This window comes from Myotis lucifugus, unplaced genomic scaffold (assembly GCF_000147115.1).
Source record: "Myotis lucifugus unplaced genomic scaffold, Myoluc2.0 scaffold_10, whole genome shotgun sequence".
Lineage (NCBI taxonomy): Eukaryota > Metazoa > Chordata > Mammalia > Chiroptera > Vespertilionidae > Myotis > Myotis lucifugus.
The window spans coordinates 3887460-3914679 of NW_005871058.1; the positions used below are offsets into that span (position 1 = coordinate 3887460).

The following is a 27220-nucleotide window of genomic DNA, read 5'->3' on the forward strand; positions in this document are numbered from 1 at the left end:
CAGCCCTTCCAGTGCAGAAAACTGGACTCAAAAAAACTGAATGAGTTCCCATTTATTGAGACTGATTTTATGCCAGGCACTGTGCTAAGTACTCTTCATGTATCTCATTTAATCCCAGCACTCCAGTACTATACGCACTATTTTTAACACCATTATTCTGGATGAGTTAGGTGAAGCTTAGAGAGTTAAATAATTGACCCAGAGTTGTATATAGTGTCAGAGTCAAGGCTCACACCAGGTCCCCCTGAGACTGAGCCCTGCTGTTACCATTGTGCCTGCGGAGCAGATTCTACTGCCTCAGTGGTGCTGAATTTATTAAAGAGAGAAGGAAGCAGATAGCCGATGAGGGTGGAGGGAACAATGGAAGAAAAGGGGATTATAAAAATCTGTCTCCCACTGTCACCCTGCTTCCTCATCTGGAGCCTGTCCTTGGGACTAACAGCAACATCTGCTTTCCTTAGAAATACTTTCATAAGCCCTTCACATCCTTTCTTCCTCTACACACGGGCCGAAATACACTAACATCTAAAGAGCAGTAGTAGCTTGCTAGGCTAAGTCAAACCCACAGGCGTGTTTTTTAAACCTGAATGTTAGCTAGTTTTAGATAGATTTTTACCTCCTCCTATACCACATTCATATATCAGAGCTACTTGGAGGGAAAAACAAAACAAAACAGAATTTACTTATTTTAATTCATTGGCTCTCTTCTTCTTCTACAAGCTGATGGAAGGTATTATGTGCCTTTAAAGTAGTGAAACAGCAAGAAGGAGGCAGCAAAAGAGCAGAAAGGAAAACCGTTTATGATCCAAACATTGAATAACCAGGCCCTCACTTGCCTAGGATTGTCTCCTGAGATTCAGTTTATCTTAAAACTTCTCCTTACAGCCCTGACCGGTTTGGCTCAGTGGATAGAGTGTTGGCCTGCGGACTGAAAGATCCTGGGTTCAATTCCAGTCAAGGGCATGTACCTTGGTTGCAGGCACATGCCCAATAGGGGATGTGCAGGAGGCAACTGATTGATGTTTCTCTCTCATTGCTGTTTCTGACTCTCTATCCCCCTCCCTTCCTCTCTGTAAAAAAATCAATAAAATATATATTTTTTTAAACTTCTCCTTACAAATATGTGTATTTTATGTATTTTGCATCTTTCAGTTGCATTTATAATATATGGATATATGTTAATAATGAATTTTGTTAAATATAATTTTATTTACATTACTAAGAGCATCAGTCATATAATATAATAGATCCTAAGTTTTATGATCTCAAAAACTGAAAGGAAATAAGTTGAAAAGTACCCTCAATAGCCATAAATGTCTTGCATGGTTAGCAAAATATAAGCAACACTCTTCACTTTTTAAGCTGCAGAGCATATTTTCATAATATATTTTTTATATATTTTTGTTGATTTCAGAGGGGAAGGAAGAGGGAGAGAGAGATAGAAACATCAGTGATGAAAGAGAATCATTGATCAACTGCCTCCTGCACACCCCACACTGAGGGTTGAGCCCGCAACCCGGGCATGTGCCCTGCCCAGGAATCAAACCGTGACTCCTGGTTCATAGGTCGATGCTCAACCACTGAGCCATGCCAGCTGGGAGCTGCAGAGCATTTTTATGTATTAATAATACTGCAAAGAGATTTTCAGATTTCAAATGCTATTAGGCCATCATCACGTCTGCAAGAATAACTTCGGGTGTGGGATGTAGCACATATTTCCCATTTTCTTTAGCAACAAAATTTTCCTTCAGTAATTCCAACTATTGGGTTCTTGAGCAATGCAAACCAAATTTTTCCTATGAAAACCGAATTTGCAGCAAGCTGTACTTAAAAGTAACTTACAGGGAAATTGGTTAGGAACTGATTGGTTGGTTTGTTTGTATTTGTTTTAATCTTCTGGAGTAAGGTTTATTTGAAAATATAATCAGAAAATTAGTACCTTCATCAAGAGGTAATTCAGAGAGCTTTACAAATAAACTGATGATTCTCCTTGATTACAAAAGAAGGCTTTTCTACCTCCAGCACCCTTAAGTGCTCAGAGGCAATTATACCAGTAAGGTCTCTCTTTCCATGTGAAGATTTTCTCATTTCCTCATAATTAGTATTTCCTGTTTATTGAAACAGACTATACTCAGAAAACACACATCCCCCGGCCCCTCCTTCACTCGTCCCCACTGTCCTTTGCTCTCTCTAGAACTGTGTAACTTGGAACCTCTGGTCCTTTCCATAGGTTAACACAGTTGCATTTTGATGGCATCTATCATACAAATATTATTTAGTAGCAGTTTCTTTGAAAAGTAAAAGCAGCCCAGCTAGTGAGGCTCAATAGTTGAGCATCGACCCATGAACCAAGAGGTTGTTGGTTCAATTCCCGGTCAGAGCACATGCCTAGGTTTCATGTTCGATCCCCATTGCAGAGCAGGGGGGAGTAGGGGATACAGGAGGCAGCCAATCAATGATTCTCTCTCATCATTGATGTTTCTCTCTCTCTCCCTTTCCCTTTCTCTCTGAAATCAACATAAATAAATACATACATACATACATAAAAACATAAAAAAGAAAAGTAATAGCAGAAGAGAAAAAATAGGAAAGATACAGTCAGAGTGACTTTTTTTCTTAGATGAAGCATTTGAGATAAAGGGAAGAGATGGGAGGTAAGGAAATCTTACATCACCCATGGCAAGGCGCCAAAGCTCAGAAGGAAGCAAGGCGCCAAAGCTCAGAAGGAATAGAAAACTGTTGAGAGTCGGAAGGGAAAGAAATAGGATACGGTGTTCTTTTCCTTTCCCCTCTGCCTTTCAGAGATGTCTTCCTACTTCATTTGTTGTCTACACATAAGGGGTGAAGTCTGAGATTCAGGGATGCCCCTTGATGGTGTACTTGTGTGCTGGGTGCTATGAGGGATCCTATGATACAGTGACCCTGTATCTCACCCTCTGGAGCTTATAGTCTGGTTGGATACTAGAGTAATTCAGAGAAGGAGGTTGCTGGGATCCAAGGTGAGCAAGGAAGGCTTGAGATGGGTCTTGATTTCATGCTTGCAAGAGCCTAAATGAAAAGGAGGCAGAGTGTACAGAGGTGTACAGAGGTGTTGCATATGTGGGCCAAAGGGGTGTATGTGGTGCAGTTGGAGACATGGAGGAGATTGGCTGGAGTTAAAGACAGTTTCGATAATAGGAGAAAGGGCTGGTTCTTGATCTAAAATCTACCCAAAGATATCTATAAAATAGCACATTTAAATAACCAAGATACCATTCAGAATTTTGTGGTTAGGGTTATTCAGGATAGAGTAAGAACGTTTTTTAAGTTATATTTAAGAGAGAAATAATGCCTTAGTTAACAGAAATCTCTCTTAATCTATGTAGCTGAGTAGACATATATATTTAGATAGATGGATGGGTGTTAGGTAGGTAGGTGGATGGGTGGGTGGATGGGTGGATGGATAGATAGATGATGGATAGACGGACACATAATAGAAATATATAAACAAATTTACAAAATATTTTTCCAACTACTGGATTAAAAGCCCTAGAGGAGTGGATATTTTTTTCTTCTTTGTGGCTCCCAGATTGCATAGCACGGTGGTCATATGTGAAAGATATTCAATAAATGTTTGTTGAATAAGATTATCATTGACCCTTGACCATCACAACGCAAAGGTCACTTCCCTAGAAGAAGAGTGAAAGAAAGAAAAGAACAACATCATGACCTTCTGCTTCCAAGGTCCTTCTCTCCACCATAGCAGTGCCAGCATGCATTATTACTTTCCAAGAAATAAGAGAGAAAATGTCACAGTCGGAAATCAAATGCCATTTCCAACGAGGGTGTCTGGAATTGTGAGATTGGAAATCCGATGGCACACTGGCACTTTTGCCTGGATGCTCTCAGGTGGAAAGTTTTTGGAAATGATAACCAGGGAGAGGGGAATCCTTCCCATTTAATTGCAATTTTAGTTCTGCAGATGAGAACAAAGCAGATAAACTTCCACCTCGACTTCCGGTCTGGGCATCCCAGACCACCAGGAATCCGCAGAACACTTGCAGGTTTGTGCAGATTTCTGTAAATTGAATATGAATGACTAGGAAGCTGCTTTGGGAATTATAAAGCCCTGAACTAAGGCATTATTTCTCTCTTGAGTATAACAGAAACTTAAAACTTTCTTACTCCACCCTTGAATAACCCTAACAGCAAGATTTTGAATAGTATCTTTGTTATTTAATGTGCTGTTTTATACATATCTCTGGGTAGATTTTAGATCAAGAGGCCGCTCTGAAGCCAGACAAGCTCAAGGCAAGTATCTAGAAAGGGAAGAGGGGGACAGTCTACCCCCTTAAAATGGAAGGGGGATTCAGAATGCAGGCGAAGCTGTTCCATTCTAAAGACCATTTAAATAAAAACAAAGTAAAAATCTCTCCCTGCACAAAAACACAGAAATGAGAAGGCACAATGATAACTAGAATCGCTTGTGTGCTCAGCGATGCTGCATGTGTAATCTCTGGAGGATTCCAGCTACATGTGTTATTTCACGTCTGCCCACTAAATCTGAACCCCAAAGCATAACAAATGCACAGGGTGACACCAAGGAAGATAATATGGGCATGCCATTGTCCCTGGAGGGACTTGGCCCAGCCGGTAATAAATGGGTTGCAATTTCATGCGGAACATGGAGAGAGACTGTCGCTACATGACTTTTCTGCATGATGTGTACGTTCTTGCAGTTTTCATTGGTGTTTTTCGTATCGTGTCTATGCAAACATGGCAATGAAAATGGAAATTGAAGGATGATAGGATATTTCTAAGGACATGGAATGTTTGATATCCAGAAAGGAATCACAAACTAAATCTCCAGCAATAAGGGGAATGGTTAGTGAATTATGATGTGCTTCTCTAAAGCAATAATATGGTAATATGGAGTTACTTAAAACGTCTACTGAGATTTTAATATGTAGGAAAGCTCTTTAGCTTTCACATTGGGCGAAAAAACTAAGGTGAAAATTGTACTTATGGCCACTACAAAACATAATCGTGGGGACAAAATGAAAGGAAATATGCCTAAATGCAAATAGCCTATAGATACCTTGTTCTCTTATTTTTCTATATTTTCTGTCTCTACCATGGGAAAGCAGTATTGTTATTATAATCAAAACATGATTTAATTTTTAAAAAGCAGGTGGGGAAAAAAAGCATGTTTCATTTACATCACCTCAAATTTAACATGTTTAATTTGTGGCACATTACATTTTAAAAGGAATAAAAAAGAAGTCCAACTGCACTGACTTTCAGTATTGCTGGGACGTATATTCTGATGTGAACTGCTCAGTGCAGGGGAAGGGTCATAATATTGTCTAGCAGAATTCCCACAGCTAAGCCCAGAAACATAAATGACAGTGGCATAATAGTATGGCATTGTCACTCAGCACAGTTATCCTCCTCTTGCTGGAATTTGCAGTGTTGTTTCTGAAGTTCTATTTAATTGACAGTGAAGAAAATTTGAAGAGGTAGCTACTCCTTGGATGAGTGGATACCAATATTCAGCAGACCTGTATTGTTTCAGTATTCCTTGCCTTTGACCCACATTTCTCATGATAGTTGTAGTGAAAACCCACTAAGGGAGCATGCCATAACTTCCATTTCTTATCTATTGGAACTGGGCACATTCTTATGCTCATGTGTATAGTAATTTTTCCTTAGCTAATGGTTTGACAATGTAGTTATTTGTGCCCAATCTCTGCACATTTTCCCTTTGAATTCTCCAAATAATTGGTGGCAGAAAATTAATATTGTTTTTGAGTTGAACTGAATTGTGTTAATATCTTAGAATAACTAAATCCCCCAAATATTGCCATTACTTTACCTTTTACTCCCATTGGGGTCCTTGTACATGCAGCTAACTTTCACCCAAACAGTAATGAAAACCGTACAGAATTTTTCTCTACCACAGTAACTGTTGCTCTGGCTTTTTGAAAACTGTTTGTAAACTGACTGGACATCTGTCATGGTGCCTGGGGTGGTAGGATTTCACTACTTCCCTATCGCTTACAATGATGATCAGATGTTACGCTGATCTCACTCAAAGCAAACCCAATGGCCTTTGGGCTTGACTTTTCCCATATGACTCTCTTTCTTTGGAATACTCTCTGTTGTTGTCTTGCTGATTGGATTTCATATTGTTGACTTGGAAGTTTTGAAGCCAAATGTCACCCTCCCTACCACTCTACTCTTAGCCAACTTGGATTGAATCTTGGGTTGATGAGGATGTTCTGGTCTTTGTCTATACAGATTTCCCCCGCTCTCAGAAAGTAGAGCATTCCTATGAGACCTTTCTTAAGCCTAAGTGGCTTAAAGCAAAGAAGAAATTACCTTAGGACACATCTGGCTAACAGATGCACAAAATTAACAGAGATAAAGCCCAGATGCGCACAGACAGCTCAAAGCTGTGGCGGTTGATGCTGAGATGCTGAGTGTGGTTCCCAGGGAAGGAGCTTGGGGGCCACTCTCGCTGCTCAGGGTGCAGCTGCCTCCATCATGCAAAACAAACACTGGATGCTATTTCCCATTTTCACCTTTTTACGTAAAAGTAAAAATCCTCTTCAGATTTCTTTCACTTAGCAACAACAGGAACTAATGTAGGTCTGTCGAAAGCCAAGTGGCGTAGGGCGAATTTTCAAAAAGCGGGGGGACACCTGTCTAGGCATTTCACAGGGAACTCTGTAGGGTATCTGCCTGGGCTCCTTTGGCCCAGCTTTAACACAGCTATAAGCCTCGTCCCAAACTAAAGCTGTATAATTTTAATGTTTTTCAGATGGTCAAGACCCAGTATAAATGTTTTGAACTTGACAATCCAAAGCAAAGAGCACCATCTCAAGACATGGTATAAAACAATAGTGTAGCTAAGGCGTAGAGGTTAATACCTAGAAGAAGAGCATGGTGAGTGGGGAAGAGCAGGCTGAGTCAGGTGCAAATCCTAGCCACGGTGCCATTAGCAGCGTGACCACAGACAAGGTGTTCAGTGTCCGTGGTCTCAGGTTTTGCATCTCTAAATGGGAATGATACTGTTTTTTTAAAGATTAAGTGAGAAGTTTATACACATATATAGTGCACTTTGCACAGTTTCTAGCACAATTAGAACATAGCAAATGTTCAGGGGATAACAGTTATCATTATCGTCTGTGATATGGGGTCATTTCTAATAAATAAGGAAAGTTACCCAAATGTTCTTGATATGAATTATCACTCTGTTAATTTTTTTATTCTATCCATCCATCCATTCTCTTCTGGGTCATTCTGTGGAGGAGACAGTGATGGAGCTCCAGTGAGTGGCTCAGAGTACCTCCTGTCAGAGAGTAAATGGTGTGTGTGGAAGAATAGCATGCATTCTTTTAGATTAGATCCAGAATTAAACTAAGACCTAGAAACTAGATCCATTCCTATCACTCACTACATATCACTTCAATGAGGGCTTTTCCCAGGTTAGCCACATCTCTTCATGCAAAGCACCAGCGAATTTGTTTGACATGACTGACTATGAAAACGGCCAAATCTCTGTTTTCTGGGTGAGGATTGCTGTGCATCCTTTGGGTCCATTAGCTAGGATAAGCACACCAGGAAGGTTGCATCTTCTCTATGCCGGGCACTGTGCTGGTTATGCTCACAACTTCATCTTCCCAACAACATTTGAGATTGGCATGAACGTTCTCATTTTATAGGTGAGAGAACAGAGACCACAGGAGTCAGGTCACTTGCCCACAATTGAATTGAGAGAGTAAACCAGAAGCAGCAAAGGCGGTTACACCCGCTCGCTTTTACCAGTTATTTGTTGTTTAGTGTCTGTTATTTGTCAAAATAATTTTGAACATCTGTATTACTACGAAAAGCATTTCTTAGCAGGACTCAGGAGCTCGAGGTAGCACCCTCAGCATCGGATCCAATTTCTTACTGGGAGAAAGGCAGTGGGAATTTTATGGAAGGAATTTATACTCAATAGAAGTCTTTGGCAAAGTAACTGAAAATAAGAATAAAAAGGAATAAGAAAATGCAATGTTTTAGATTTACAAAATACATTTAAAAAGAGTACTGTTGTGTTTTTCTGAAATTGGGGATTCTTTGATCTTGATGCTTAAAAAAAAAAAAAGAAACAATGCAAGAATATTTTAAAGGCATTTCCCTGGATCATATAAACAGTGTTGCCTATAAGTAAGCAGCATTGGGGCCACACTTAGCATATTTATAAATCATCTGAAAGAAGGAGTTTATGGTCAAATTCCAGATTTGCAGAAACTGCCAAGCTCCTCCAGGTAGCAAAATGCCAAGCTGACTAATATGAATGCAGAAAGAGTACACAGGGCTGTGTGAGTGGGCAGAGCATGGCAGATGGGCTTCTGCATGGACAACTGTAAGATAAGGAATTTAGGGAGAAATAATTCAAACCATCCTTCCAAGATCAAAGAGCTTTGACCTATCAACTATAACAAAATTAAGAGGTTTTGTAGCCAGTGTACTAGTATGTTTTTGTCCCTACTTATCCCTACCTCAGATGTGCTTTAAAGGGGCATTTTAGATCAAACAAAGGACTTATATGCTAGCATATAGGCCTAACCAATGGACACAGACAACAGGGGGGTGAGAGCATGAGTGGGGGGATGGGGGGTGATGTGGGGATAAGGACACATATGTAATAACTTAATCAATAATATAAAAAAGGGCATTTAAAGGGGGATTAAAGCAGAAAATTGTATCCTGCTCAAACAGAAAGACGTGGTGAGCAATTTTTGTTTGTTTGTTTGTTTGTTTGTTTGTTTGTTTGTTTTTATTGTGAGCAGTTTTTTTCAACACCCCTGAAGCAGTTGTGCTAGAGTAGGAGATGGTGCAGAGAAGTGGACTAAAGTGATCTCTGGGAAGAGGGCCTGCTTTATGCAAACAAACTGCAAAGTGTAGGACTCATCAGCCTTGGAGGTTTATAAAATCAATGGGGTGTGTGTGCTTGTGGACATTCGAATTTAAGTGCTAATTTAAAATCTAAATAAATGTAGGCAGAAAATCCAATAAGCCAAGTGACAAATAGGCAAATAAAAATTCAAGGTTAGCGTAGGATGAAATGCCCAAAGACATGCTCACCCCCCCCCCTTAAAACTTGAAAAGAGAGAAAAAAAATTTTAAGAAACTAGTTACTTTGGGAACTAGTTACCCAAAATGAGTTGTATCCTGGAACATCACGTGGGCAGGGACAGGGTAAATACATTTTTTGTGAATGCATCTACATGTTGTATTAATGTTTGGAGATACGCCCAAACTTTGCAATTTACAAGCTTTGGAATCAGCAAACCTGATTCAAATCTCAGAGCCACCTCATACTAGCTCTTGGATAGGCAACTCTGAGCCACTTTGAACCTCGGTCTCCTTGTCTGTAAAGCAAGAAGAAGCCCTTCTGGATAGGAGTGTTGGGAGGATAGAAAGGGCAGCATGTGCAAAGCTGCAGGAAGGGTAAGGACTGAGACTTTTCAAATCTTGGTTCCCTGTGTCATCTCTTCTCCGAGGTGTCCTTTGCAGCTCTGTCAGACTTAAAATCCTATCCAGGGGAGACGGGAGTCCCCCAAGTCACTGTACTTGATTGTAACCCTATGTTACAACTTTTATCTAAATCAGTGGTTCTCAACCTGTGTGTCGAGACTCCTTTGGCGGTCGAACGACCCTTTAACAGGGGTCACCTAAGACCATCCTGCATATCAGATATTTACATTACGATTCATAACAGTAGCAACATTACAGTTATGAAGTAGCAACGAAAATAATTTTATGGTTGGATCACAACATGAGGAACTGTATTTAAAGGGCCAGAAGGTTGAGAACCACTGATTAACATTCATTCTTTCCTATTCAGGGAGCTCCTGTTATTTCCAGTCAGGGCACATGCCCAGGTTGCCTGTTCAATCTCCAGTAGGGGGTGTGCAGGAGGCAGCCCGTTGATGATTCTCTCTCATCATTGATGTTTCTATCTCTCTTTCCCTCTCATTTCCTCTCTTTGAAATCAATGAAAACATATTAAAAGGGGGGCAGGGAGATCCAGGGTAGAATAGAGTGTGATGGGGCTGAGGGCACAGTGCTTTAGTGAGGAGGTGTGGGGGCCTCTGTGAGGAGACCACACTTGTGCAGTGTCCAGAGGGGTGAGAGGCGTCATGTGACCTCTCAGGGGCCTTCTAGGCAGATGGGCAAATGGGGTAGAGGCCCCAAGGCGAGGATGTGTACCAGATGTTCAAGGAGCAGAGAAACCGGTGTGACTGAGCATCCTGAATGGAAGGGAGAGAGGCAGGGACACAGACACAGGCCTCCAGTGGGCAACCAGCCCTGCTGGGCCTCGAAGCCAGGTCAGGACTGAGCTTTTATTCTAAGAGCAAGAGCAAGCGATCGGAGAGTCCAGCTGGTTGGGGAGACGGCTTGCCTTTTGAAAGGTCTTTTGGCTCCTGGTAGAGGCTGGGACTGGGGCAGCCTGAGTGAAGGGGCACCATCTCCACTTTCTCCTCCTCCCCGCACCACTGTGCCGCCCGACACTTTCTCCATGGCATTTCTACCTTCTTGGACTCGAAGGCTCACACTGATTTCACATCTGTCCCGGGGCAGAGGTAGCTTTGCACAAATCTCCTTTCGTTCCTTCATCTCTTAGGACCCACAGAAATCATTTTTCTCAAATGAAATAACCCAAATGTGTGTCGTTTCAGGTTTTAAAAATCAGTTTGATTGGCCACAGGAAACGTATTTTGGCGTCGCTGGGAGACAGGCTGCACGAGGACCCGCCCCAGAAGCCCCCTCGCTCCATCACCCTCAGGGTAAGTGCTCAGGATATTCCTGTTTTCTCCACGCCTAGCCCCCAAAGTTAATGTGGGGCAATAACCTGAAATGACTGAAGCAATGAGTCAGGAAGTGCGGGCTGTGTTCCACACAGCTTACCTTACCCATCTGAAAAACAATCTCACTTCTGATTGTGTTTTGTAAGACAAGATTTTTTTCCCCTCGATTGGTTAAATATATATTTTTGAGATTTAGATACACATCAGTCAAACCCCCACCTTTAAAGAACGCCCCCCCCCCACTACTGCCATCCCACACTCCCATCTTACACCAAGAGAGAGGAAATGAGTTTTCTATCAGACTCCTCAAACCCACTGAAAGAAAATCGATCAGAGGCCACAGCTAAGTGAAGGTCAATTTGAAATTAACCTTAGGGTCTTCGGTTTTTTATGAAGTAAATATTGCCCAGCCTTACCCACTTCAAAAATTAAGGTTAGAGAAGCTAGAACTAAATATTTAATAAACTATTTCAGCTATTGTTTAGAATTATGGGGCAGTACAACTAGAGAGAAACCCCACAGGTGGGGCAGAGAGAAATACAGTGAAAGGGAAGGGAGGCGAGGAGGAAAAGGCAGAGAGGAAGAGAATGAGCGAGAGGACTGCCAGGCGAAATGGAGCAGGGAGGGGCGGCCCGTATTCACCGGGTACCTGAGGCCTCCAGGAACTTTTCTAAAATTCATCGAAAAGTTGGACTGTCCATGAGCAGTTGGGGAGTTCCCACTCTGTGCTCTTAGTCCTGCACTTGGTGCCTCTCACTCCCTTTCTGTAAGTGTCAGAAAAGGGAGCGATAATAACTGATGCGCACAGTGTGGCACTTCAACAGAATGGCCAGCAGTGCGGTGCAGTAGAATGCCTCCTATCAGTGAATTTCAGCACACAGCTTAACCACCGTGGGCCAGGCAGAGGGTTGGGCAGGAGAGGAGCTGTTAAGATTTGAGTTGGGGTGGGGCGGGGAGGGTTAATAGGGGGGAAAAGGAGACAGGTAATACTTTAAACAATAAAAGTTGTTGGATTTTATTTTAAAAAAAAAAGATTTGAGTCTGATTCCGTTTTAAAGAAAGTGCACAAAGATTTCTGGAAATGAAAGAGAATTGGCTCCAGGACGGAGCCCTTAGGAAAAGTGATTATTGGGGCAATTGGGAGACGCTGGGACATTCAGAGGCTAGTTGAGGGCTTTGGGAGCAGTGAACGTAGAATTAGGACCTATTTTTCTCCCTCAATAAGAGGAGCTTCAAATAAATTGGGAGAAAAATGAGGCTAGAGAGGGATTATTGTCTTACCCTCATTTTGCTACACAGAAGGGGAGAAAGATGTAGGCACCGTCAGGATAGCCCTCCAGGAGGCCTTCCCTGCTGCTTACTCAACTCTCTTTCCTCCCACTTCTGAACCCGTCCCTCTGACCCCCTGAAAGCAATTTAGGAGAACAGTAGAGATTCCCAAGAAAAAGTGCAGAACTTTAATTTGTCAAAGGAGGTCCGGAACCTTTGGGGGCCAGGGCATCAGCACCCTCCAACCCTCCTCTGACTTGCAAACACGAGAGCCCAGCTGTCTGCTGCCTCTTATCTTACTTCCGACCAGTTTTCCCCAGCTTAAGTCACCTTTGCCTTTGAAAGTCATTCTATGCACTGCCCTGCCATCTGCACGTGTGACACGCTCTGTTTCCGTACTGTGTCCTCTTCCCCACCTGACTGCCAGACCACCGTTTGATGGAGGATCAAGCCCCGGTGGTTCCCATTTAGCTTCCTCGTCATGGCATCTCCCGTGGTGAGGACTCTGTCCACAGGAGGACGCAGCTCCTGCCCTTGTACACACACGCGCTCGTGTCAGAGTTGCCCGACATCTGCGTCCTCTCCCCTGAGATCACCCACTGTGCTGGTTGAAGAAAACAGCCTGATTCTTTGTACTCTAACCCTTCGGCCTGAAATACTTAGGGGGGAAAAGTATTGACTAGATCATGCCATTCACAAGACAGTGGGATGCCATCCACGCCTTGGCAGTTGATTCAAAAATGAGTCCCCACCCCCACAGTGTGTCTTGTCGGTATTTCACAATTTTGCAACGAAAGGTTAGCCGCCAAAACGTGGTATTTACTTCATGATGTATTTCCATTCAGGAACCCAGTGGTAATCACACTCCTCCTCAGTTGTCTCCATCACTTAGCCAAAGCACTTACACCACTGGTGGCTCCCTAGACGTTCCTCACATTATCATGCAGGGCGATGCAAGGAGGAGAAGAAATGAAAACTACTTTGATGATATTCCCCGATCAAAACTGGAGAGGCAGATGGCCCAGGTAAGGTGTTATTAAATGCCTCGCTAACGTTCTTTTGCCTTTCACTCATATCGCTAAATGTATTCTAACATTGAGCGATAGCTAACGAACGATGCCTATTGTCCACACCAATGGGAATTTGACCATTTTATGCCATGGCTTTCATTCCCTGCTCACTTGACCTAGATTGAAACAGACCTTTCTGGGAATGGAAGGTATACACAAACGCTTGGTTTTCATTCTTACTGAAGAAATTATGTCCACTCTCATAAGTCTTTGCCCTAAAGGGAATAATTACTGGGCAAGAATGAAATCATAATGAAAATGAATAATAAAAGTCTAGATTAGAAAATGTAAATGGGCTGGAATACAGAGCAGAAATCAGGGGAAAGTGTTAACTCCGATAATGTTGTTAATTCCCTCCCAAGTAGACACATCTGCATAGACGTGTACTATTGGGACTAGTTGCGTCATCTCACGTTGTGAACTTGAGTAGCTGAAAATGATGCTGCTGCCCAACACTAACAACTGAAAAGAGAGATCTGTCACATTCAGACCTTTCCCTGTTTTGGTGTGGACGTCTATGTCTGACCTGTCCTCAGATGGCCGCTCTGAGACGGGAGTCAGCTGTAGCCAAACAGTGGCGCTGTTCTTAAGCGCACATTCATGTGGACAGCTAGTCCTGGCGTGTAGCCCTGAGATTCAGAGACATGGATTTGTTGACAACAATTGGCAGATTCAACCCTTTTCATCCTCATTCTAGGTTCAGAATGATGTGTTGAAAGGCTTCTCTCTGCCTCTCACACCTAAGATGAAAATTTCGAGGTGAAAATATGACTGTAATTGCTTCGCCTTGGTTGTTAAATATTTCTCTCAACTGTTTGTGAGATTCTGTTTTTAAAAGCCTTTGGCAAACATTCTATGCTGCTACTCACAAAAGAAAAATGTGAAGAGAATGTTCTGGAAACTATGGCTATTCTGCCTGCTAATGCCCCAGGAAGAAAGGGCCTGATATATTGCATCTCCTTTTAGCTCTCTCAGTTCTGAATTGTCCTCAGAGTTCTTTGTGCAAGGAATGGCAGTGTTGGGATTGTGGAGAATCCTTTATTGAAGGGAGATGGAAAATGTAGGAGAGACAAGAAAAGAATAATTTTCCCTTTCTCTCTTGTTATGTGTTGCCTTTTAATCCTTATTACTGTTTTCACTGATGTTCTTTTAAATAACGAGTCTGAGAGCTTTTTTCCAAAAGGTGTTCATGTATTTCCTGCTACTTGTTAGAATTTGTGGATCACATAGGTGGTTAAATCTCTCTAAAGACAGGATTTCAGAGACATGGTACATTTTGACCTTGAACCATGTAGTCTTTATGTATTAATGCAAACGGGGTGTTTTCCGAACCCTTCTCTCTGCTGGGTAAGGGAGGATCGTGCGTTGATGAACATTGGCTCTTATTGACTGTGTCGACTTCAGGAACAGAATTACCCATCTCAGCTACTCACATAATTTATGAAATTTCTCCACATGGTACAGCTTTTCCAAAGAGGAAATTAATTACTCTTCCTCCTATATATTAACTCTCTGGAGTACTCTAGCAAAATTTCTCTCTTACTTTCTTTATGAGAGTCACAAACTGGGCCAGTAGTACCTTTTGAATAACCTAGATTGTTTTCTTGTCACTCCAGTCTGAATGCATCATTTTCAGGAATTGTCTTGCCCTTGAGAAGATTCAATGAACTTGTATCTGGCCGGGTGAGAGAGGGCCAAAAGCAGCAAGAAGAGGTAGACAAGCAGGCGGTGGGATGTGGTGAGCCATGGAGGGCCTATGTGCATGTGCTCATTCACCTCACGTGTGCTACTCACAATGCTCAAATGACTAGTTGTAGACACAGGCCTCCATCAGCAACCAGAAGCTTGTTAAAAACTTCCTAAAATCCTGCTATTCGATACGGCACTTTTGCTGCTGAGAAAATAGGAGGTGGCACTACAGGAATCTGACCTATAAGAAAAGGCATTCTGGGATTGCAGCTCTTCAGGTTGTGTTAATTGCAACCTTTGATTTGTTTGCTTTAAGAGTGTTTCCTCATCTGTAAATACCAAAAAAATCATGAAAAAATGAACACGTATGTATCTCTTTAAAGTAGTGCCGAACCTAACAAGATATTAAATACTTGATAATTTTGTCGTCGGACAGTTTTATGTATGTGGCTTTTCCACCACTCAACAACTGAGGTTGATGTTCTTTTCTTTTTTGGGTCATTTGCTATCATAATTTCAAAAATTCACTTGCTTTTTAAAAACATACTCTCTCTAGACTACATTTTTTTCTCAAAGTTATGTGCTTAGCCAGTAAAGTCGAGTCTTCCCGAAGACTTGCATTAGCCATTAAAATCCCAGTAAGCAAGCAGCAGTCACACCGCCTTCCCACCAGGAGCCCAGTCCCAGCGGGTCTTCCCCCAGCGGTTTCTCTCCAGAGGCTTACTGTAGTTTGGTCACTACATGCCTAGCCAGTCTGTTCCTAAGTCGCTGGAGTCCATCTTCAGGGTTTCTTTCCTGTTGCTAAAGGACAGGGAAACACAGTTAAAGAGAATCACCAAGACGGATCCATGTTTTCAGGAAACACTCTACTGCAAGCATGTCACACTCACCGGCCCTGAGTTTGACATGCTGGCGGTGCCTCAGGTTTATCGGAGGCCCCACCGGAGTGATCTGGAGAGATCTGGAGTTCCAGCCGTAGGCGAGAAGCCTTGTGCTCTCGGTGGCTGCAGTCATTCATGGGAGTTTTGCCTTCCTAAGGTCTGCTGACCAGACGTTTGGAAATGCTTTGCTTCACTTGGAAACACAATTCTGAGAGTGATGTCCATTCCACCTATTAAGTTCATTTGTTGGCAAACATTTTTTAAAAGGTAACACTGGAGTGGTGTATAATTACTTGTTTTCCATTTAAACCAATATGAAAAATAGCTGTTTGGGAATACAAGGGCTTTGCAAATGTTGTGGCTGTTGTTTGCTTTTATTCTGATAAAATCAGTATTCTGCCTCAAATTATCTTAGATGAATATGTGAGAAGCAAAATTGAGTTTAGTACTAATAGCATTTTTTTAAACCACTGAGAGTAATGATGTAAACACATCTAAACAGTGGGCTTCCTATTGTGCTAAAAACATAGCTTTTCAAGCCTGTAATTCTAAATTGGACACTTTAGCTCAGAAGTTCTGAAATGTTCCCCTATTTCCATACACCTAATAAATAAACTTCTCTGTAAAAAATCAATAAAATATATTTAAAAAAAAAAAAAATAAAATACTTTCACATCTGTTATCTCATTTTAGCACAAACAAGGTATGTGCCACACAACCATTGATGTGCGTGTAGCACATGGCAGATCAGCTTTTAAGTCGAGTGCTGTGGGGATGAGATAGTAAATGAAAATATGGGGAAAATATCAGAAGGAGGAAAAATACTTCCAGTTCTTACAGCCTAATCTCAATCTTTAGGAATATTCTTGAATGATATTTAGGAGAAGTCAAAGCACTCTTAAAGTGGATACTAATAGGGGGGTAAATGAATACTAAAGAAGAGTAATGGAATTAATAAAGTTTAGAGACCACATTTTCAAACTTATGGGAAAAAAAAGGAAAAACAGTTCCCTGGTGCAAAACTTAAAACCATTTATAGAAGGCCTCCATTGACAGAAAATATTTATGGAAAAATGAAATAATGTCTCTATTTTCACAAAATAAAAAAAGACTTCTAAAAGGAAGAGAAATGCATATTTTCGCACAACCTTTGGCTTAATATCCATGAGGAAAATTCATAATGTAAAGGTCTTTGTGCTTTGAACACTCCCATCGAAATGAAAATATTAATATCGCCTGGGGCAGTGGCCCTATCTGATGAGCACAACCCTGAAAGCAGGCATGAGCCACATTTTAAAGGCAAGGAGACTGAGAAACTCCCTGACTTGGTCCAGGTAGCAGAGCCCATAAGAAACCAAATTAGAATTTGCTAGGAGCAGTATGCGAGGCTCCTATAAAGGCTTTGTCTAAATTGCTTCTAAATTATAGAAAGTTGATTCAGTTCAAAGTCTAGTATTTTCTCATCCAAACAGTACAACTTAGTAAGTATGACTAGATCAATTCCTCCTTTATTTGAAAGCATTTTTACATATTGTTAGTTCTACAAATATTCATTCTTTTTTTAAATATATTTTTATTGTTTCAGGAAGAAGGGAGAGGGAGAGAGAGAGAGAAAAACATCAATGATGAGAATCATTGATCGGCTGCCTCCTGCATGCCCCACACTGGGGATCAAGCCTGCAACCCAGTCATATGCCCCAACCAAGATCTAACAGTGACCTGGTTATAGGTCGACACTCAACCACTGAGCCACACTGCCAGCTGGGCCAAATATTCATTCTTTTGTTAAAGGAAGAGAAATGGAAACAACCATATAGAAGTCCTGCCCTGACCAGGTCCGTACCTGGGGTTCCATGTGCGGTATTTTAGTTAATCCTCACAGCAGCTCGCTCTGTAGTGGAGGAAGCCCAGGTGGGTGAGTGCTTGGCCTCACCACCAGTACACGGCAGAGCCAGCACTCCAGCTCTGCTCTGCCGGGTCATACCCTGCTGCCTCCATGGTCCTGATGCCCTGTGGGCTGCCTCTGTTTACAGTGATATAAAATGTTTAATAACAGTTCAACAAACACTAATTTCCCACGTGCTCTAATAGATCACACTTATGTAGGCACAGCGAGCAGATTGAGCATAAAATCACTAGTAGTGGAAATTTACTAAATCAGCTCATGGTTAATCACCACGAAACCCTTTAAATGCAAAACTATAGTGGTTATTTGTTGATCCTTTCAGTGGCAACCCATCCTGTACCTCCTGGTAGAACTCTGCCCTTGTCCCGTGTTTGTGAAGAGCTTCGCACGTAGGTCTGGGGTTGCTGCATTTACAGAGAAGTTCTTGTGGGATTCTCCAAATAATGGATGCTGTATCTTTAGTGGCTTCCTCAGTTGGTGTTCTGATTTGGTTTCTCTCTGGCTCTGTGACCTGTACCAAGTCATGTGGTTTCTCTGGACTTCCGTTTCCTTGTCTTTAAAATATAGGTAATGCCTGCCTCTCAGGTTTGAGTGTGTCAGATACGATGATTCATGTGAAAGTATATCTCAAACCATAAGTCACTACATGTTTAGATGATATGACTAGCATATATGACTGTCAGCCCCTAATTCAAAGGTCCTGATCCATCGTAGGGCCAGTTAATGACAAAGCTATCAGATGGCTATCCATTCTGTAAACACAATCACTTTTGTTCTGGTGTTACCCGGGCTTTGAATGTATATTGAAAATGGAATTGGAATTTTCCTCTTTATTATTTTAATTGTATGAATATGAAGGCTGCCAAGGAGCATCTGCCATGATGGAGACGGGATCTGTGCAGAATGATTATCAGAGCCAGATAAAGGAGAGGAGAAACGGAATAGTCCCCTGCAAATACAGGTTATCAAAGTCTGCGGCAAAGGACACCCCATAGTATTAGCGTGATATCACTGTAACAGGGTGAGATAAACCACTTAGAAAGAAATTTAGAACTTGTTTGAAATACACAGTACACAGAATTGTTAGCTGGAGAAGCCTGGGTAGCTCAGAAAGCCACAGGGCAAATGGTTGGCCATCTCTGGAAAAGAAGGAAGATCGTAATTTATCCTTTGATACTTTCCCTGGGAGGGAAAGCCTATTGCTCCTAGGACTTCTTCCCACTGTCTGACATTATGGGGATTTACAGGCTCAGCCTGCAGAAAATAGCCCAACTGTGTTAAGAGCAAGAGCATTTTAAGTGGTTGCCCCCCCCACACAAACTACACAAGGTTTCTTATTCCTGTGTTATATCAAATTATTTTTAATGCCCATAATTAGTGGGTATTTTTTAATTCAGATTTTCATCACCTATCCACTACTCAGAAAGGCTTAGCCTGTTCGTGACTTTAACATTTTCTTCCATGCGGGTGTAAAGACCCACTTGTGATGCTAAGCACAGACATAATATATAACCCAAAAAAAAGAAGCTTAAAAGAATAAGCTCAGTAAGCTCTTCCGTCAGGAACTCCCCATTTGACATCCTGTCACATTGACAAGCTGACACACCAGCTTCAGAGGTACCTTGGGATGCTGATGATATCTGTGCCCGGTTCCGGGCCAGGAACTAGACCACCAGCCATCTACTCCCAAAGGCATCTCCCCGGGCAAAAGTGGAAAACTTTGCTCTCATACTTGAAACAAACCTGATGGTTGTACACCTTGTTTATTTATGTGGACAGTTAATTGTCTTTTCTCAACATAGACATTGCTCTCCCTGTGACAACCTGGGGTTGGAAATTCCAATATGATGAGTGTCCTTCAGGCCACATTGGCATGTTACTATCATGTTCATTGGTCTTAAAAAGAATAATGGGAAGAAGTAGGAGCTTTTTTAGGTTTTGATACTGATCTTAGAAATCTTGGTTCTTTTATTCTCTCTCAAGCCCATCAGTGAGGCAAATGAGGTGGCCAGCAGCTTACTCTGATGCTGGGCAGACCGTAACACCACTGGTCCTTTCGCTAAGGAAGCTCTGATGTCTCCCCTTCCCTCTATGCGCTGGGATTTAGCCAAGGTGAATGTTTCCAATTAAAACCAGACCATGGATTTTTTTTTCTTTAATCAGTAGAAAAGATCCTATTTTCACCGGAATAAATAAGAAATCTGACAGTCTATTTAAAAAAAAACTGTTTCAGTGGCCTTGACCTTGTGATATTTCATGGTGCCTTAGGCTTCTTCACAAAGAGGCACACCAGGCTATTTTCCCACTTGTTAACTTTTCGGAATGTTTCTCATTATATTCAGTCCAGTTTTTGGGTTCACAGGGCAGAGCTTTGGCTGGTATAATCTGACCTTGCTAAATTTTCAAGGGTAGGAAAATTCTCTTAATCTCCTTCTCCCTCTTCCTTTTCTTTTCTCGGTGTTAAAAAAAAAAAGCAAGGATTTTTTTCATGTCTAGAGGAAACAGGGCCAATTATGCAGTGCTGTCTGAGTTAATTGCGTTTATATATGACTAAGGTAACATATTAGTAGGGACTCTTCTGGATGCGTGCAAGTAACAAGAATCCCACTCAAGATGTTAAAGCATAAAAGGGCATGTATTTGAGTCACTTCACTGCGGAGTGCACACAGTCCTGATCCCAGTATGTCTTGACCTCGGGCTCTGCTCTCTTGTGGGCTAGCTCCTTACCCAAACAGGCTTTCTCTACATAAGAGGAGTGTCGAGTTCAAGTCCTGCTAAACTTGAACCTATAAGAGAGAGGGCTTATCTTTCTAATAGTTCCCCAAACGCCCCAGGACTGAGTCCCATTGGTTCAGATCAGCCTGGTTTGGATCACTTATCTGCCCTGAGCTAATCACAAAGACAGGAGGGGGGTGATTAACCAGGCCTCGGTCACATGCCTGGAGGTGGTTTTAGCTCCACCTGAACCACACGTACTGAAAGGGGTGGGAAGGGAGCTCCTCCCATGGACAGTCAAAGGGCCATGGCCAGAAGTGGGTATGGTTTCCAGGCAGGCTGGGATAGCAATGGTGGGTGCCTGAATAAACCCACGTTGACTTTTGAATGAGAATGTCTGATGGAAAACTCGTATATTGTTGCAGCTATTCATTTTTGCATACTTAATTTGATGAGTCTTTTTAAAAATACCCGATTTGAAGTAATGAGATCAGGGTTAAAAATTCCATCTCTGGTGTCTGTTACCTCTGTAATCTGGAACAGGCCTCTTAGCTACTCAGAGCCTTTGTTTTCTCTTCCTACAGGGAGATTAATGCCCACCTTACAGCACGGTTTTGAGACACAAGTAAAGTAATATTTGTCAAGGTATTTTACAAACTTCAAAGCTGTAAGTTTGGGTTGTTTTAGATATTATTATTATTTGAGGTAACCTAGTTTTCTACATTATGCTTTTTCAACTGCAACTGGGAATAAATGTCTTTTAAAGTAAAGCTCATACTATTTTGCTGTGTTCTACAAAACCATTTCTGTTTTCCAGCTTGTAAGCCCAGACTAATACTTGTGCACTGATACGGAAACAGTCATTTTTAGGAATGCAAACACGGTACAGGTTCTTATCGTGTTGTAACCTAATTAGCATTGGAGCTCTTTGGAAAACATTTAGGGATGATATCCCATACTTACAAGTAAATACTTTTAAATACTCTATGCATTAGCATATATCAAAATATATCATACTTTATGTTAAAATATTTTATTTTATTTCTCTTTAAATGTTGGCTATGTAAGGGCAAGGCCCGACTGATCCTTCCTGGGTCACTTGTTAATTCCCTATAATAAGAACTCCATAAATACTTGTTGATCAGATTACTTTACACAAGGTTATAGACACCAAAAAAACCAACACATGTTTCTAGGACAGCAGACTGGACATAAATTGGGATGGTCTCGAATTTTTTTAAAGAAATAAACTACCTAGAACTACATTGTGTCACCTACCTAGCTTGATCTGGTAGTTCATTGTCATCATTGTCAGAGCCCGCACTGATTAATACAACTTTATAATGAGGAAACTGGGAAACAGAGTTTATGTTGCTCATTCCAGGCCACACAGGTCATGAGCAGAGCCAGGATTCACACCCAGGCCTTAACCACTATGTGATGAACACCCGAGTTGTCTCTACAAACTGGTCCATGACACCCTCTAGAAACTCTAGAACCCCAGAGGGCTCCAGTGCCATGTTTTGAGTCCTTCAACAAATTCTGTTAATAAGATCTAATCCCTGATGTAAATGTGAGGTTAGTAGAGAATTAAACCTCTAGGGGAGCATTGGATAAACATTGTATTTGAAGACAATCCTTCACTCTGGACATCCCATTTTTCATCCTTTCCAAATCAGGGACAGCAAACAATTGCTTCATGTCAACAGCTGTGAAATGAGGTGACCCCCTTTCTGTGTGGGTCTCTATGTTAATGAGGTTTGAAAGCAGCATCACACGGGTGTTTGTGTATTAATACCCAGAAGATTCTTCTGTTAAAGGAAAGCGGGATTGTTGTGTGGGAAGGGGCCAGAAAATGCCTCTAGTCCTGCCTCATGATGCATCACCCTCTCTAATGCATCCTTAACAGACGGCCACAAGCTTCTGCTTAAACTTGTCCCTGGAAAGGTGCCCCCCACTTTGTGAGGCAGCTCCACCATTGGAAAAGTTCTAATTGGTAGGACTTTCATCCTATATTAAATTGAAATAAGCCTTCCTAGAATTCTTGTGTAGTTAATGCTGTCTTCTGAAACAATGAAGAAACCTGCTCCTTCTTGCTGAGAACAGTTCTCTAGACTGAAGACAACTTGCTGTCCTCCCCTCACTATATTAACCATAGTTAGCTCCTTGCCAATATCATTCTGATAAGTGGGATGTGGGCTACACAGCATCCTGATTCCCCAGTTTGGAAGTTTTCCAGCCTTTGTTAATGGCCATGAGTCATAGCTCCCTTCTCAGCCCTCAACAGTGGTGTGTGTGTGTGTGTGTGTGTGTGTGTGTGTGTGTGTGTGTTTAACCTTAACGCAGGATTTTGCATTAACATTATTACTTTCCAGTTAAAATATTTTTTTCAAGTTTACCTAATAACCCTTCTACCAATGGCTTTTTAAAACTTGGCCAATACTCTGTGTATCAGTAATCCTTCCTGACTATGTAATGTGCTCATTTTAAAAGCTTACCTCAAAAAAGCACATCTTTCAAGTGACCCTACAATTTATCGATTTCAGTGCTAAATGGACAGAACTGAGGGGGAAAACTGTAACGTCTACCAGAGACCTCTTAGGTTGGCATCATTCAAGTTAATAGTTCAGCTAGACCTTTTTAAAAATGTTTTCCACAAGGATAAAATGAGGAAATAAGGGGATCTTGATAAACATCCTATATAATAAAGGGCTAACATGCTAATTAGACTGAACAGCCGAACGACCTTCCGGATGAAGCCAGGGCTGTGAGGGCCAGCCTAGGCTGCAAGGGCCGAGCCCCTTGCATGAATTTCGTGCATTGGACCTCTAGTCATTGAATGAATTGCTTTGTCCAATACTTCTCTTCTTACCAGAGGCAGGAAGCGGTGTTGAGCCTACAGTTAATAAATGGGTTTAAATAAAGAAAATGACAGCCTCAGCTTGCAAGAAAGGAACATAATGTATATTTGAAAGGGATGTTACAGGCAAAGAACAGCATTACTTCGCAAAATCGAGTTTCTTTGCAGCAATTCATGTTTTGATAAAAAGCTGATCACTGCTTTTCTGAGTGAGTTATTAATATTTCTGCTTTTTAGTGGTCCTGAAAAATGTATGTGATGGCATCCAAACTTTGAGGCAGAACAAGTAAAATAGCCCATATTGCAATAAATAGCGTGATCCCAATTGACGCACATTCCCAGAAACACCCAGAGAACCTGGGGAGCTGCCCAGCAGAATCTGGAGTTAGTGTTCCATTTTTCTTTCTCTGCTCTATTTTTTCATAAATAATTCTGTAATTTAGGTTCACAACTGTCATATTAGGAATGCAAGTTATATATTATCTCTACAAATGAATAACAGGAATCACATAGCCTATAGTTCTCCTTCTTTGGCAGCTAAGGGCTTAGTTTATGTGCTACCAGTTCCAGAATCAGAGTTGGAAGGAAGAACGGGAGGGAGGGCAACTCTAAACTTGGGCAGGCTACAGGTAATAGCAGAATATATATATGATGCCAGTGTACTTATGATGGGACCAAACGTGGTGGTTGCTAGTATTACTTCCTCCCACTTTTGCTAGATTGATTATGGCCGACACCAGCAATAGTGGGTCACATATGGAGAAACGACTGTTGGCCTGGCTTTCACATCCAACAGGTGATTACCGATCTGTCCAAGAATTTCCCTGTAGACATGGGGAAGGTCACGATCACAAAGGTTTGCAAGGACTACTCTTCAGAAAGATGGAGAAATGACAGGAAACAGCATTTTCTTGAGTCCGGCATTCCCTGCAAATAAAATAGTTCATCTGAATCCTTTGATTAAAAGGGTCAGTGGGGTATGGTGCCAGGTGGGTACTAGACTTGTTGGGGGAATCACTTCGTAAGTTATATAAATGTCTAACACTATGCTGTACACCTGAAACTAATGTAATATTGAATGTCAGCTGTACTTGAAAGATTTTTAAAATTTTTTATTATCACAATAAAAAATATTTAATTAGTTAATTAATTAATTAAAAAGTCACTGATAAGAAACCCTGAACTTGAGTCGTTCACAGTGTAGTTGAGAAGAATCACATAATACAGTTGGTTCAGGGCCTTGTACATATCGCACAACTCACCTGAGAGGAGAGGAGGATGATTCCTGTACCTGCAACAAAAGAGATGATAAGATGCTGGCCTGCGGGTAACTGGGGAGAGACAAGAGGTTGCAGTTTTCTGGTTTCCTGACCAGGTTCACGTAGTGCCCCTGGAACAAGAGGCCGAGGCCACGAGGCTGTTCCTGCGGAAGCAAAGATGCACCCGAGGTGTTTGAACTGGATTTGTTCGACTCTGTCCTCTGACAGAGCTCATTTCGTTTTAGTCCCAGCTCCAGGAGCCACGGAGTCTGCTGGCTGCTGGCTTCTGGCTGTTGGCTGTGGGCGGAGGCCTCCTTGGTTGGGGTGCCCTTTTTTCTTTTGCCTTTGAAGCTATTTTGTTCGCTCTTCAAGTTTGTTTTTTTATAGAAGCGCTGTCATCCAAGAGAAGGAATCGACTTTATTATTTTCCTTTGGCTTTTGCTCGGAGCCTTTTCTATTTCTTGTTGGATTCTTTCTGGTAAATTTCTGAACACCCCGTACTGTGAAAGAATTAAGACCAAAAAAGAGAAGAAACAGGAAAAGTCCATTTTTTTTCAGGGCTAGAACAAAGCAAAAAATTCCTCTCTGATAGAATCTGACCAGCGGGCTCTATTCATACAGGTTTCTTTATTAAACTAGCTATGCAGCATCAGCCGACTCCCGGAAGGTCTTCAGAGCCTAATTGGAGTTGTTGAGGTGATGGAAGTATCGTTAGCTTGCTCCATTCCAAGACCCACCGTCGGCCTCTGAATCCCAGTTTACTCCTAGTCCTGACAATAGAAAAAGGGTGGTGTCCATAGCAATTTCCATCCCACAGTCATCCACTAAAAGCCAGGTGGATGCCTACTCGCTTTGCAACCCAAGCCTTTAAATGAATGTCCAGGTGCCAGGGAGACAGGTGCTTGTGCTCTGAAGTTTTTTCAGATTTTCAATTTCTGCTTGAAAGAGAAATCCCTTTACAGTGAGGTCAGCGTAGACTCGATTTGGATATAAAATGCTGGGTGCTCAGGGAAGGCTTCTCTGAGAAAGGGGCATTGAAGGCAGTGAGGGCTGGTCCTGCAGTCTGTGAAGGAAGGACATTTCCGGCAGAGGGGAAAACACATGCAGAGGCTTTGAAGCAAGAAGCCTCTGTTCAGAACCAAGTGATCAAGGGGAAGAGTAGTAGGGAGGAGGGAGGAGAGGGGAGGCGGGGATGGTGCCAGAGGATGGAGATCCTTGCAGACCATTGTTAGGATTCTGAGTTTTCTTCTGAGTTAAATGGAGCAAAGTGGTATGACCTGGATGGATCATTCTGGCTATTGTGTTGAGAATAAGGACTAAGGGGGCAAGGATGAAAGTAGAGAGACCAGTTTGGAGGCTAATGAAATAATCCAATTAAGAAAAGGTAGGTGATGGGAGGATGGGAGTTCCTGCTAGGTTGAGTGCAAAATGGGAGTAGAAGGATATTTACAACTGGAAGAAGGATATTTACAACTGGAAGAAGGGGGTTGGCATTTACTAAGAAAGCTTAAAGCGGAGTAAGATAATCAGGAGCTTGGCTCCAAGCATTTAATTTAAGGTTAAGATGCCTATTCATCGTCAAAGTAGAGCGATCAAGAAGGCAACTGGATATCTGAGTCTGGAGTTCAGGAGAGAGGTCTGGGCTGGAGATACAAGTTTGAGAATTGGGACTGGACGAGACCACCTCATAGAGCCAGAGAGGGAAACAGGACTGATGGGTTCAGAGGACGATCAAATCCTGGGAACCAGCAAAGGAGGCTGAGAAATGGAAGGAGTGATGAACAGTGTCAGATGGGTCAGGGCAAATGAACAGGTGGATTTGGCAGAGTGACAGGTGCTGCGAAGAGCAGTTTCAGTAGAGTGGGCTCGGGTGCAATAGGAAAGGGGAAAGTGGAGACTGTGTGGATACCTTGGGGGGGTGCTTCTTAAAGAAGAGCAGAAATTGAGCAGGATCTCAAGGAGGATGTTGGGTCAAGGGAAGAAGTCTGTTTACTTGGAGTGGAAGATGTTACAGCACTTTTTGAGAATGTTCCAATAAAGGGGAAAAAATGGATAATGAAGGAGAGATAGCTTTTATAAACTACCTGATTGCTACCAGTGAGCAGAAAAGAAGGCCACCTTTAGGAGGAAAACCTTGGAGATAAGTAAAATGCTTTCACTTTATTCTTAGATTTCAAGGCAAATATGTTGTATTTTCTGAACTGAATTCATGATAACCTGAGAGACAGATGGTAGCAAGAGCAAGATGTATGTTGTATTTTAAGAAAATGTTTCCAGAGTCAGGAGGCAGGTCTGAACTAAAGATAAAATTAGGCACCTGCAAATTTCTGTTGACTTCATCATCAAAGAAGTAAACATTAAAGTATTAATTGTATCTCAGTTATAAGGCTACTTTATTTTTACTTAACCCCCATTTATTTGGATATCATGATGATTCGGGTTCAGATAAACTACATTCGCCTTTCCAATATATGTGGAAAAGGGATTGGGAGAAAATTAATAAGCAAATGAAATTGCAAAGGGCTGTTTAATATCCTTTTATAGAATTGTTTCCAAGTAGCCCTATAACATGCAGGCATGCTAATTACAAATGTTCCTACTCTCGTCAACCAAGTTGGCCACACTTTTTCAGCTCTTACCAGGAAAAATGAGAACATTTCTAACAAGAAGTCTGCAGGGTTGGTTTCTGGTGCATTTTACCAGAAATGTGTCTGCAGTGACTAGTTGAAA

At 41.8% G+C, this 27220-nt stretch overlaps 1 protein-coding gene across 23 annotated transcripts in view; it reads left to right on the forward strand.

Annotated features, from left to right (window-relative positions):
- Positions 1-27220, forward strand: part of ANKS1B (ankyrin repeat and sterile alpha motif domain containing 1B) — a 787939-nt gene that overhangs the window by 708114 nt on the left and 52605 nt on the right. For 13 of the 23 annotated variants that reach the window (XM_014451548.2, XM_006084103.3, XM_023749887.1 and 10 more), the window contains 2 exons: positions 10713-10820; positions 12956-13135. The exons of 5 other annotated variants lie outside the window; for them this stretch is intronic. In XM_014451548.2, coding sequence (XP_014307034.1) covers positions 10713-10820; positions 12956-13135 — 288 coding nt within the window. The remainder of the gene's footprint in view (positions 1-10712; positions 10821-12955; positions 13136-27220) is intronic. 5 more of the 23 variants (XM_023749901.1, XM_023749904.1, XM_023749895.1 and 2 more) reach the window with 1 other exon arrangement.